The sequence below is a fragment of the Camellia sinensis genome, chromosome 7, assembly GCF_055761805.1.
Source record: "Camellia sinensis isolate YWXY chromosome 7, ASM5576180v1, whole genome shotgun sequence".
Classification (NCBI taxonomy): domain Eukaryota; kingdom Viridiplantae; phylum Streptophyta; class Magnoliopsida; order Ericales; family Theaceae; genus Camellia; species Camellia sinensis.
In genome coordinates, this window is record NC_138967.1 from 135,511,148 (window position 1) to 135,524,874 (window position 13,727).

The following is a 13,727-nucleotide window of genomic DNA, read 5'->3' on the forward strand; positions in this document are numbered from 1 at the left end:
GAGTAGTAACCAATGAAGACCCCAGGAAGTTAGAAGAGTCAATATAATCTCTCTTCGAAGTTTGAGAACCTTAGATAGCGGAGCTACCTTTTTGACAATTCTCAAAAAGTTATAACACAAGGCCTCTAAAGTAACGTACAGATAGGTATAGTGTCACAAAAAGCTTGCCTATGCTCCCACCAGTATCTGGGCAAACACAGGGACTTTAAGTGCACCAATGCATACAATGCAATAAACATATAATTAAAAATAAAAGTCATATCATGGAGTTCGAGTCAAGGTTTCATAAAATTCCCAGTAGAGTCGCCAAAAACTGTAACATGCCCGTGGGTACCCATGCGTGTTAAATAGTTCGGGCTCTCGATTTCTTTGATCTAATCTCACGAGTGCAATGTGAAATATAGATGAGAGTCCGGTTTTGGAAATTTTTATAGAAAATCCATTTTATTACAAACCTTTGCCAGAAATGGACTGCATCACTAGATCTTGGAGTCACCACCTAATGTTTTGAAAAAATTAGGAAACCCGTGACTCGTGCCAAGACCACTGTTTGTTGTCTCCAAAGATGCTTGGCTCGGAACCTTAGGTATGACAGGGGAAGGTCATTATTGAGTACCTCCGCTCACCCAATCAAAAGATCGACCTCTACTAAACCATGATATGAATTTTATTTTCTTTATATGTTCATGTTCTGATTGTTTAATAAATCCTAAAATTTACTATGTGAAGTATACAAGTATAGACTATGCCATTCATTTTAGAACAAATTGATTTCATGTGTTTTAAAAGAATTTTGAAGATGTACAACTCATAGAAATTGAGTTTACAAAAATGAAAATCAATATCATTTCAAATAAAGTGACACAACCTCCATCCATTGGCATTCATGCAGTTATATCAAGTAAGCACGTAGCCTCATGGTAGAATGCTAGACATAGTAAGAAAAATATACATAAGCGGGATGCTAAAGTATAAACACTCACATGTTTACTGATGTCTCGCGAATAACTACAATACAAAGTTAGCAAAATATGCATGATCTTATATACAACATTCTAATGCAGTTCACTTATGAAATGCAACCAAAGATTCAGCTTCTAAGAGATGACGTGTGAATCATCTCAAGAGTATGAAGTAACGCATATAATCATATAGGAATTGATTAAATCCATAAATGCAAACTTAGCTGAATCAATATGCATGAAATATAGATGCAAAACATGTATATAATATAAATATATATATATATATGATGCATATTCACAAAGGAAAGTAAGTAAAAGAATGTGATAGATAGAAGTAGGACGGAAAATTATTATAACACTTTGAATAAATAATTACAAACCAAATGAGAGAAAGGAAGAAAAATTACAAGAAAATAAAAATCTTACAAAACACCCAAATTAAAAAGAAAAGCAGAAACTGGATAGGCCTTGGAGATCATCCACTAAAAATTTGTTTGTTACTCTATTTCGCCTTTGGAAAATCATTTGGGAATTCTTGTTTTTCATGCAACAAGACCAAAACAAAGAAAACAAAACCTTTCCAAGAGAAATGATATAATATATACAAAAATTATCAATTGAAAAATCTAACAAATATGTACAAATTATCTCATTTTGTTTGCGGCCAAAATTAAAGCTTAATCTGACAATCTTTAAAAATCATTCAGAATTTCACAATTCTAACTTCACAGTTATGTCCGAAATGGTCCTTTTAGCTAGGAATAACTTTTCCGTATTTCTGGGGGCCTTACTAAAAATCCTCCCAGAAAGTCGAGCCACACACAATTATTTGAAAATTTTGGGCCATGGTGCAATTTTCAAAATGCATGAGATATTCTGTTAACACCAAGGAATATTCCGTGAAACAAGGAATAGTTCGTTTGTTAATGTCAGCGGTGCGTCATGCTGACATCATCATCCACAAATAGTAATATAAAAAAATGAAACAAAAAGACAAATATGTTGCTATAAGTGTTTGAACCGCTAACCTAAGCTTCAACCTCTAAAACCTTAACCACTGAGCCAAACTAAGTCTTGTGTTAAATTTCCCCGCAGATAATATTTAAACACTAGGATCAGTAAAGAAAGATTAGACAGCTTCTATATTTTTTCATTTTATGAAACATGATGTGCGTGGTGGTTTCACTCATCACTACACCAAAAATATATACAATTAGTAAACAAATTACATTAGGTGATTCAGCTAATCATTTTTAACATTCTAAATCACATATTTAAAACAATAAAAATATTTTTAACAATCTAAATCACATATTTATATCACATATTTAAAATAGAAGAAATAGAAAGAAAATAAATGAGAAAATTATAAAAATTTACCTTTGGAGAAAATGATATATTTTTTGATTGTCAATCTTTCTTCGTTATACCTTCACAGTTATGGAGTATTCTTTGAAATCTCAGCAACATATGTCAAATTGTAGCTTTAATGTGGTTGTGAATGGTGTATATCAATGGACAGGAAGGTTGATTAAAACAATTTTTGATCAATTTTCTCAAGAATAAAACAATTTATTTCCTTCTATTTTCTTTCTCCTTTCTCTCCTCTCCATGTTGAACTCCTCTAGCTCTTTTATTCTCTCTTCTTCCCCCTCTAAGCATCTCCCCCTTTTCTTTTGAAGTCTTGCACCATTTATAGCCATGTAAAATAAAAGCAATAAATAAAAAATAAACAAAACGGCTGACACCCAACGTCAAAGAAACATATTTGTATATATTATATTAATTATTATATATAAAGATATACATGATTGAATTAAGTGTACCTTAGCCCCGCACTTTGTCCTTTATATATATATATATATATATGCATAATTGCATTAGGTGTGCCTACACCGTGCGCTTCCTTTTTTCTTTTTTTAGTATTATATTTTTTTAAATATAAAAATAATTTATATAAAAATACCCAAAAATATGTACAAATGCGATCTAAAACAATTTAGCCAAAACAGTTGAAGGTTTGGATTAAAGTTTAAATCTAACTTTTCTAATGAGAAATTCGTAATATAGTATATTCCAATTTTCATCATCAGGCGTTCAAAAGAAAGCGCCCAAGTCTTAGGGCCAGTCAAAATGGGGTGTCTACACTTATATTGTCATTTTAGATTTTAAAATTAAAAAAACATTTAAAAGCTTTAATTAATTTATTTTTATATAAGTTAGTTGGTTTATTTGACCTAAGCGATTAGGCCTAACTGTTTCGATTTGACTGATTTGTCGGTTTAACTACGATTTCTTAGACTGATTTTCTTAATTTTAAACAATGAAAAAAAATTACCATTGGCTAACTTCTATTTAACCATATAAAAATAAACTATAATTAGTTTATGATTTATTTTATAATCCCACATTGGGAGAAGAAAGAAAAAGTGAATTGTTTTACTTATATAAAGTAAATCTTACACTTGCGTTTAATATTGTAATGTTGTACATAGTTCAGTTTACAACGTTGAAATTTTAAAATAAAAACTCTAATTAGTTTATGATATGATTTATTTTATAATCCCACATCGGGAGAAGAATGAAAAGTGAATTGTTTCACTTATATAAAGTAAATTTTATACTCCCATATCTATCTATATATTATATAAGCAAAATGGGGTTTTAACCATAAGAGTTGTGGAGTTCCAAATTCTCAACATGAATTTTTAAAATTTTTATATTTTTAAGAATTTGAGGATGCTGTTGCGCACCCCGCGCAGCAGCATCTGCTGTGTGGCAAAATGGGCCCATTTTGATAATCTGAACCGTTCACATTTTAGAATACATCAAGTAAAACATGCCTGCAAAAAATCAAGTTAATCGGATATCATTTACCTATTCATCCACTCACATTTGTATTCATTTTAATATTTTAAGTCACAATTATTATTTACTTTTGTAGATAGAAATGTGAGTGGATAAATGGGTAAATGACATCCGATTAACTTGATTTTTTACAGTCATGTTCTACTTGATGTATTCTAAAATGTGAACGGTTTGAATTATCAAAATAAGTCCTGAAATGGGCCCATTTTGCCACACAACAGATGCTATTGCGCACCCTGCACAGCAGCATCCCCAATCCCTATTTTTAAATAATTAAAAAAAAATTCTATTGGTTAACCCAACTAGGGGAAAAATAAAAAATTCTAATTATCCTTTAAATTTGAATTTAAAAATTTAAATATCCCACTAATATAGAAAATCATGTCAATTAAAAATATAAAAAAATAAAAATGATCTATACTTAAATAAAGATCTATTAGTTAGTTCATTTATTAAAATAAAAATAAAAATAAAAACTTTAATTATCTATACTTTTGAATTTCAAAATTCAAAAACATATATCCCACTTAATATGAGAAGTATTGATTTCTTCCAATATTTCCATCTTAAACATGATAAAAGACCTAAATCTTTAGCAACCCTAAACAACCTAAATATCCAATGTAAGCAAACTCCATATTCAATCTCATTCCCGAGGCCAACCAACTCACTACAAATCTATGTCTGTAAAAAGGGGATTTGGGGTGGTTGCTGTGCACCTTCGTACAACAGCCACCTTTGTGCAGCCCAATGAAATGGGTCCATTTCGATAATCCGAACAGTTCACATTTTAGAATACATCAAGTAGAATATACCTGCAAAAAATCAAGTTAATTGGATATTGTTTACCCATTCATCCACTCACATTTGTATATACAAAAATAAATAAGAATTGTGATTTAAAGTATTAAAATGAATACAAATGTGAGTGGATGAAAGTGTAAACGATATCCGATTAACTTGATTTTTTGCAAATATGTTCTACTTAATATATTTTAAAATGAGAGCCCATTGGGTTGCACAATAGTGGCTGTTGTGCGGGGGTGCACAGCAGCCACCCCAAATCTGTAAAAAAGTTACTCTCTCTCTCTCTCTCTCTCTCTCTCTCTTAATGCTAATAGTCTAAGTTTGAAGTAGTTGAAAATTGAAAAGTAGCATTGAATTATGAATATGTAATTGTTATATATTGAACCATGAAAATTTATCTATATATATGTATAGACATGTATTTAGCTATCTTTGTTGTTCTCACATGTACGATTTTATTCAAATAAAGCTCATCAACTAATTTCATCATTATGATTTTATAGATTAAAAAAAAAAAAAACAATAATCATAAAAGTACTTAAAAAATTCCTAAAATTTAAAGGCTTTTTTTGTTCATTTTATTTATTTTCATTATTTTCTACGAGTCGAATTCGAGTTTATTTCAGAAAGCTCAACTAATTTATTATCAATTAACAGTTAACCATAATTTTAATAGCCAAACAATGGGATGAAAGGTGGAGGCAACTTGAGATTAGAGAAGAGCGGTTGCAGGTGAAGTAGAGGTCGACTCTGGGGAAAGATAAGGAAATGAAGTTAAAAGTAAGGGTGATCGCGTAGTAAATGTGTTTTAACTAAGAGTTGGTGTGGTCAACAAAAATGAGATGAAATTAGAGAGATGATGATTAGTGAGGGATGGAGACTTGACAAGTGTTATCAGGAGAAGTAATATCATTTTACTCTTTGAAATGGATAGTTGACAAATTTATAAATTAATGTATAAAATAGTCGTATGTATAATCATTTGATAAGAAGAACCATACACAATTTTTTTCACAATAACTCATTTCAAATCAGAAAATCCCATACATAGCACGGGTAATATGCTAGTTAGCGATAGAATTAAAAGTGCAAAATTAGAGGGATGTACTATCACTCTTTTAAAAATTCACATTCAAGGAAAAAATGGATATTGAAATATCTTATATGCAAATCCAATGACATTTAAGTAATTATTGGTAGATGTAATTTTGATGCATTCACGTTGAGCTTCTACATCCACATGGTGCCTCCGTTGAATTGAAGAGCATAAACCGTCGTGTTCTTTACTGGTTGGTAGGGTGATGTTTTCCGTCACCATTGATGATTGCAGAGTGAACTGAAACTAGCACGAAGTAGGACGAGGCTTTTTGTTATAACTTTCCCACAAATAGCGCCAAATTGTTGTGGGAAAAAATTGAACCACCTTGGCTGCGGCAGCGCTCTTATGTAACTTGGTTGGGAACCCGACTGGTGGACAGCCAAGGAACTTTTTGATGCTTAAGTTAGTGAATTAGAAAGCAATGGAGTAAGAGAATATAAGAGTAAGAGCAACTGTGTATGTAATTGTGTACCTTGTTCTCTATAACCAAATTTGTAGTCATTGTTATGACTATTGGTGATTGTCACGGTTCCCTGCCACACCTCACGTCAATCCACTTTGTTGGGATTGTGCTCCTCACCTGAGAATTTCTAGGAGCGGATGGCCCTAAAAAACAGGACCATGCATTAATCCAATCTGCTTATTTGGACTAGCATCCGCGCCAAGTGATCAACCTGGCCTGCCGAGCTAACTTATGGTCCTGCTCGGCAACGCTGGACTCAGTTTGACAACTGTAGCTGACCCTACTGTAGCTCGGCTGCGTGGTCGAGCTCTAGTCCTACTCGGACTCAGCCAATCTGTAGTTCGGTTCCAACTTGAATTTTACCTCCCACAGTGTTACAATTTTACATGTAGAAATGAAAATGTCCGTTGACACGAGCAATGAAGATGATTTAAATCCTTTTTTATTTTGATTGTGAGAATTATAGAATAGAATTAACTTTGTGGCATGTCTCATAACAGTTTAAAAAAAAAAAAAAAAACACCTTTCATAGTATTTGGTGACATATTAAAACAAATAAGGTAATTATATTAGATGCACTTACAGGTCGGTCTTATTAATCAAATTTATTTACTTACAAGTCATAATTAATAAATTTATCATTGTAAATTATTCATTAATATCCACCATACTTAGTCATATTCACTTGCTCACTTACAAGAATCCACCAAACTCTTCTACATATACAAAGAACAAAAGAGACTGATAGATTTATTTTTATTACTGAAAATAAATCTATATCTAAAACTAGGGCTGCAAATGAACCGAGCTGAGCCGAGCTCGAGCTCGGCTTGTTTACTTATTGAGCTCGTTTCTTGAGCTCGAGCTCGGCTTGGCTCGTTAATTTTAATGAAACTCGAGCTCGGCTCGGCTCGGCTCGATAATTTTTTTTAATATTACTTTTATTATTTAAATATAAATATTTAAATAAAAAATATTATTTATATTATTTAATATATAAAAATGTATTTATATTATTATTTTTATATATATTTATATATTTTTAATATATAAATAATGTATTTATATATATTTATATATTATTTAATATATAAATAATATATTTATTATATAATTTAAATAAAGATAAACGAGCCGAGCTTATGCGAAACGAGCCTAATATTCGAGCTCGAGCTCGGCTCGTTTACTAACGAGCCGAGCCGAGCCGAACTTGTTCATGAATAGCTCGGTTCATTTGCAGCCCTATCTAAAACAAAGGAGGTGGTGGTGATATGATAGTTGTGTAGATCGACGATGGTGTAGATTTGCGACAATGGTGAAGATAGTTGGTGAATGTTAACGACATCTGAATAACGACGGTGGTGGTGGTGGTGGTGGTGGTGAGTGGAGGACGATGACAACAACGGTGGTGGTGGGTAGACGACGACGACGACGACGGTAGCAATGGTGGTAGGTGGATGGTGTGTAGACAACGGTGGTGTGAAACTTTTGAAAAAATAGCGGAGAGAGAGAGAGAGAGAGAGAGGAGCAATGTTAGGAATATAAATTTTTTTACCAAACATATGGATCCCACATCCATGCAAATGTTTGACAGAAAATTTAATATTTCTAACATTTTTTATATAAAAAATGTTAGAGACTCCAAAAAAACACTCAGATGGATATGAAACTTACATGAGTGTTAACCCTACACCCATACGTTTGATAAATTTTTTTGTAATTTTTTTCGGATTTCTAACATTACTCTTTTAATATATAACATAGCTAAAACATATATATGTATTTATCATTTAGGTTATAAAAATCTTTAAAGAAAATAGACAGAAAATATAAACAATGATCTAACTATTACGTCAAGCTTCAAAATCTTTTTTTTTTTAATTTTATAACTCTATATTCAATATACATATTGTTTGAAAGATTTCGAAAAAAAAAAATCAAAAATATAAATTTTATTAAAAAATAAATATGTAAAATTGAAGTTATAACATTTTGAAGTATAAACCAAAAAAAATACTAGAAGACCTACACACACACACACCCAAAAAACAGAAAGGTAAAACAATAATAAAAAAAAATATGTTGATTGGGCGCACATCTTTAGTAACCTAAAATTCCAATAATGTGTCATTCTCACCAAGAAAGAACAAACCTCTGTACAATTGGCTTAGAACACCATTTGTCAATTTTGTCAGCTAATATAACACAACCAGATACAAATTCCTCCAATAGTATTGTTAAAAGTTTGCTAAGCTAAGAGGTTAGCTAAATGGTGTGTGCTAATTGTGGAGATTTAGCATCTCCGACGGGATGGTTAAATTTGTGTTGAAATGTTATGACACAAAGTGAACAAAAACATCATAGCTAGGTCATGCTTTGTCCGATAAAAGATAAAGCACGTGAAACGAAAGAATTGAAAAATAGAAGCTGCAAATCAACAGAATCAGATTGAACTTACACTATTAGTGAAGATTATGTAGATCCATTCATTCTGTTATGGCAAATAATTAAGTGTATCTTCAAGCAACTTGGGGAGTAAAAGTCTGTTGCAGTGAACCAGATAAATATGGTGTTTATAAAATTCTTGTGCTATTTTGTCTTAAAATTTGTTGTTCATGAGGCTTAAAGCGAAACAACAATTTCTGTTAAATGCTAGTTATAATGGCAGGTTCACCGGTATTTATGGCAGGTTCAAATGCTCTCAATTTCTGTTAAATTCTAGTTTTGTCATTGCTAAGTTTTGCCTTCTATGTGAAGGCTAGTTTCACCAAACCAAATAAATACATATACATGCATTGACACGGTTCATAAACTTATGATCATGAAACTAAAACAAGGCAGAGGCTTAGATCCCAACAGAGGCCTATAGAGAAGAATACATGACTTTGCTCAATCAAAAGAGATACACACAACAAAAATGAGAAGAGAACCGTGCATATGATATGCGCGTGATCATTCACCATTTCTCACTTACTTCATGTGAACAGAAAACAAATTTATGACCAAAAAAAGTTGAGAGAACTTGAGTATTTCCATGACAAAAGAAACCAACAAAAAATGAGAAGGAAAAACTTGGAATGGTTGTCTAAAAAATAATCATAACAATTTCCACTAAACATTAAATTTAATGAGACACCATAACAGAGTTGTTACATTTAAATGCGTTATAGATGAATGAAAATAGGTAAAGAAAGATGTTAAATAAAGAACAAATCACGTGTTAAATGTGGCTTTGTATTTTGTCCTTTTATTTTCTAATTCTTGAAATGACACGACGTCATTGCATAAAAATTATGTGTTCATACGTAGTAACCACATTCCAATTCACTATTATTGGTCATCGTTGTTGTTTTCCGCACTCAACTTTCTCACAATTTCGTTGTATGCATTATTGGCAGCTCTGTTCAGCGCAATTAACTTCTTGGAGCTGTAAATACCTGTTGCAACAAACTCACTGTCCACAAAAACATCAATAGCCCCCGTTTCCTTCCATAAATCTACAAATCTTACTTCAAATGCATGCTTTTGGCAAAGTTCGTAGAACTTTGTTACAGGATGTGTTTGGAGTGTTGCTGGTGTGATTGTCGGCTCCAACAAACTCTTGACTACCTGAAAGGGAGATAGAGAACTGCATTAATGTCCAGAGGATAGCAATAGTGATGGGGATTCAAACATCATTAGTAAACTCCTTATTAGTTAGCAAATGAAATTATTTATTTAGACAACAGCAAGAATAGACTTCGGTATGATGTTAACATCTTTTAGCATCATGAATAGTGGACACATGTTGGGGTTTTTGACAACCCTATGAAAGATGCTCAAATGTGCTATTGGCTCCCTAGATGATCAATTTGAACAAATTGCTTTCTAGAAGATGTTCAAAAGTGCAATTGGTTCCCTAATGCTGTGTTTGGTTAGGAGGTTTGGGGAGGGATTTGGAAAGGGAAAGGGAAAACTATGTGAAATATAAGCATGTTTTATTCACATTTCACCTACTTTTTTCATTTTCCTTTCCAAATCCCTCTCCAAATCCCCCAACCAAGCACAGCATAAAAGATCAATTGAAGCAAATTGTTCCATGAATTTAATTCAATTGTAGCATTGTCTACCCTGAATTAATTGATCTTCTAGGGGGTGAACTTTACTTTTGAACATCTTTTCAAGGGGCAACTTGCCTAAACAGATATTTTAGGAGGCCAGTTGCACTTTTGAACGTATTTTAGGGGCAATTTGCTCAAATTAATATTTTAGAGAGCCAACTACCCTTTTTGAGTATTTTTCAAGAAGAAAATTGTCAAAACCCCACATGTTAACCACAAGTTACAGTTGTTACCCCAAAAGGCAAGGAAATGTGAAATGAAACAATGGTTGTTCAGCAAAAGAAACTACCATTATAGTGGCTATAATCACATTAAATTGGGTTCTTAACAAGCCTTAGACCCGTGCTCTTGGGGTAAACTAGATTATTTTTCCTTATAACATGGCAAGGGATCCACAGTCTAGATATTCCTTGTTCCCATGTCCCAAGACTCCTCTCCACCACATGATCAGGCTAGAGAGACCCATCATGTGGTAGAGAGTGGCTTGGGACAAGATGACAGGGATGATCTGGCCTCCGATGACACAGAACAGTAATATCTAAGGTAATCAAACATAAAAAGAAACTATTATAAGATAAGATAACATGTAGGAAGAAGGAAGCACCTTCCATGCAATATCCATTGAGGAATTGCTGTCGACATAAATGGCCCCAATTGTGGATTCAACTATGTCAGCGAGGACTTTTGGAGCATCGACGAGACCACTGGAGTGCAAAGGGTAGTCTTTAATTGCATCCATAAATTCTCGAATCTGCACAAGTTTATCATACATTGTCCGAAAACCCGTAAGCAACCAGAAACAAATTAAAAAAAAATCACCAATCTATGCAACAAACTCAAGCTCATGTAAAATTATAAGAAGTATTAGTAGTTTTTGGCCCTGAGTTTGATTGAGCTGAATGAATTTGAACACATCTCATCACCACTCGGCACAAAATGTGTACATTATTAAGAGAGTTGCTGATCTCACTGATCCAGGAGGGGTTTCTTGGAACAATGCTCTGCCGAACCAGGTCTTTGACAGTCAAATAGCGGCCAAGATTCAAGCAATCCCTATCAGCCAGTCACCTTCTAGGGATAGAATAGTACAGCCGAATTCAAATTCCGGAGTATATTCTGTTAAGAGTGCGTACCAAAGTGCCACAATTGAAGCATGCAATATAGAGGGGAGGAGAAGCAGCTCTTCCTATCACGTTCACTGAGAAGTTTTGAAGATGATACGAAACTTAAACATGAGTCCCAAGGCACCTTCCTTTCTTTTGAACCGTAGATATTTTTTTCAAAGGGAAATTTTAAAATGATCCCTTATGCCCTATATGTGGAGAGGATCCGGATCCAGTTGAGCACTTAATCATTTGATGTCCTTGAGTGAAAGAGACATGGAATAATAATCCCTTTAATCTTGAAGTATTGAGGTTCTTTGTCACTAGAACTGATGTATGGTTGTTAAGAGATGGTAATTCTAAGCTTTTGGAATATGGGACTACAGGGAAGACTTCTCCTCACTCATGGGTTCCCCCTCCCTCATCAGTCCTCAAAATTAGCTCTGATTTGCTTTACAAGAACACTCCCTTTCTGAATTTTCTGGAATTATTATTAGAGATGACAGGGGTTCATATGTTAGCTCAAATTGCTCAATGTTTCTCTCTCTTCCAACTTGTTTGCCTAATTCTTCACCCAACAACTAATCCTATTCTCCTTCCTAGCTTATTATCTGTAATTTTCACATCTCCAGTACAACCTTTCTAGTATCTCTCTATTTGCTGCTCTTTGCAGCATCTGACCACACCCCCCCCCCCCCCCCCCCAAAAAAAAAAAAAAGAAAAAGAAAATTAATTACCAAAACATTTTCTTGCATTTTATGCTAGGACACTATGATCAACCTTAGCCTATGTTTGAATCTTGGATTTGAATAGAGATACATGAAAGGGAAAGGAAAAAGTAACAGAAAATTGGTTTCTATTTCACTTTTCTCTTCTCTTTTCTTTTTTCCCCTCTCCTCAAATCCATGATCTAAACACACATAATCTAAACACACAGGCTTAGGAGATCATTGTCCATACTCCACCCTATTCAATTCGCTCTTCCTCTGTTACATATATATAATAATATAATATCTCACATAATTCAAAATTTTACACCCGAAAAAAAAAAAATGGTATTTCCAAATTATTAACAACCCCATTATCAATCCAAACCACTAAACTCATTCCACCTAACAATTAACCAATTTTATTTTATTTATTTATTTTATTTTTTAATCTTCGAGTTGAATATCACAATTTTATATATAGAATAATTCCACACATACATACCCACCACCAACGAAATTAAAGCAACAAAATAAATAAAAAATAAAAAATAAAAATGATTTTGAAACTACTTACTTGTCCATCAAGTAGAGGTTTGTTGTGCCTCAAATACCTATGCAAATTAAGCTTGACAGCCACACGTGCGAGCTTCTCCGTGTCAACATTGGCGGCTCGGAGCCGAGTCAGCTTCCCCGGCAGCAAATCTGGGTACGAGAAATAGTCCTGTTTCGCGATCAAAAGATTCAAAACCGAATCACCGATATACTCGAGTCTCTCGTACGACGACGACGAAGATGAAGAACACTTCTCTTGGAATGAACCGTCCGTGAAGGCTTGTCGTAACAAGCTCTGATCTTTGAAATTGTAGCCTATGATTTCTTCGACCTCTTTTAGGTTCGGAATCGACTCGGTAATTGTGTTCTGATACTCCTTTTGTCGTTGTGATTGGTCTTGTACATGGAGGTTTTCTAATGAAATAGGAACTTGTTTTTGGTTATCGTGTTCTTCTTCCATGGCGGTCACAGAGAGGAAGGACGTGAAAAAGGTTTTGAGAGGGACAAGGCGTATGAGACGTATTGTCTTGTGTTTATGTTGTAGCACCTGAAGGAAGATATGGATATGAATTGAATTAATTAGTTAAAATATTTGGTGATTTGACTTTTGGACTTAAAAAAACAAAAAAAACCAACAAATTCTATTTAATTATTTCGTTTGGCTTTGCTATTTTAATAATTTTTTAATTTTTTTTATTAAAAAAAAGTGTAAAAAAAATAGAGAATTGTGTGATAATTTATAGTGATTTTTTGAATTTTTGACTAAAATTAAAAATTGCAAAACAAGACCGAAGATTACTATGATAGTTTCAATATGGACAATTAAATCCCATTTTTTATAACATATTTTTAAAAAAATTATTTATGCATAATTGCGGATGTTATCTCAATTTTACCTCTCATTTAATATGGAAATATTTTTAGTCTAAATAAAATAATTATTTTTTAATTATAAAAGTGATGATATTGTATTAAAAAAATCATAAATCACAATAAAAAAATTATCAAAAAGTTATATTTTTGCCTCTTTTAGAAAGTGGGTTAAACACCCATTTGTTTT

General features: G+C 32.9%; 1 protein-coding gene across 1 annotated transcript; it reads right to left on the reverse strand.

Annotated features, from left to right (window-relative positions):
• Positions 1-9,280: 9,280 nt before the first annotated feature.
• Positions 9,281-13,220, reverse strand: LOC145795333 (ribonuclease 3-like protein 3). Its single transcript, XM_082879432.1, has 3 exons — positions 12,690-13,220; positions 10,907-11,053; positions 9,281-9,811 (listed from the first exon to the last, which is right to left on the reverse strand). The coding sequence occupies exons 1-3, from the start codon at positions 13,125-13,127 to the stop codon at positions 9,533-9,535; spliced, it is 864 nt and encodes a 287-aa protein (XP_082735558.1). The 5' UTR covers positions 13,128-13,220; the 3' UTR covers positions 9,281-9,532.
• Between the last annotated feature and the right edge of the window lie 507 nt (positions 13,221-13,727).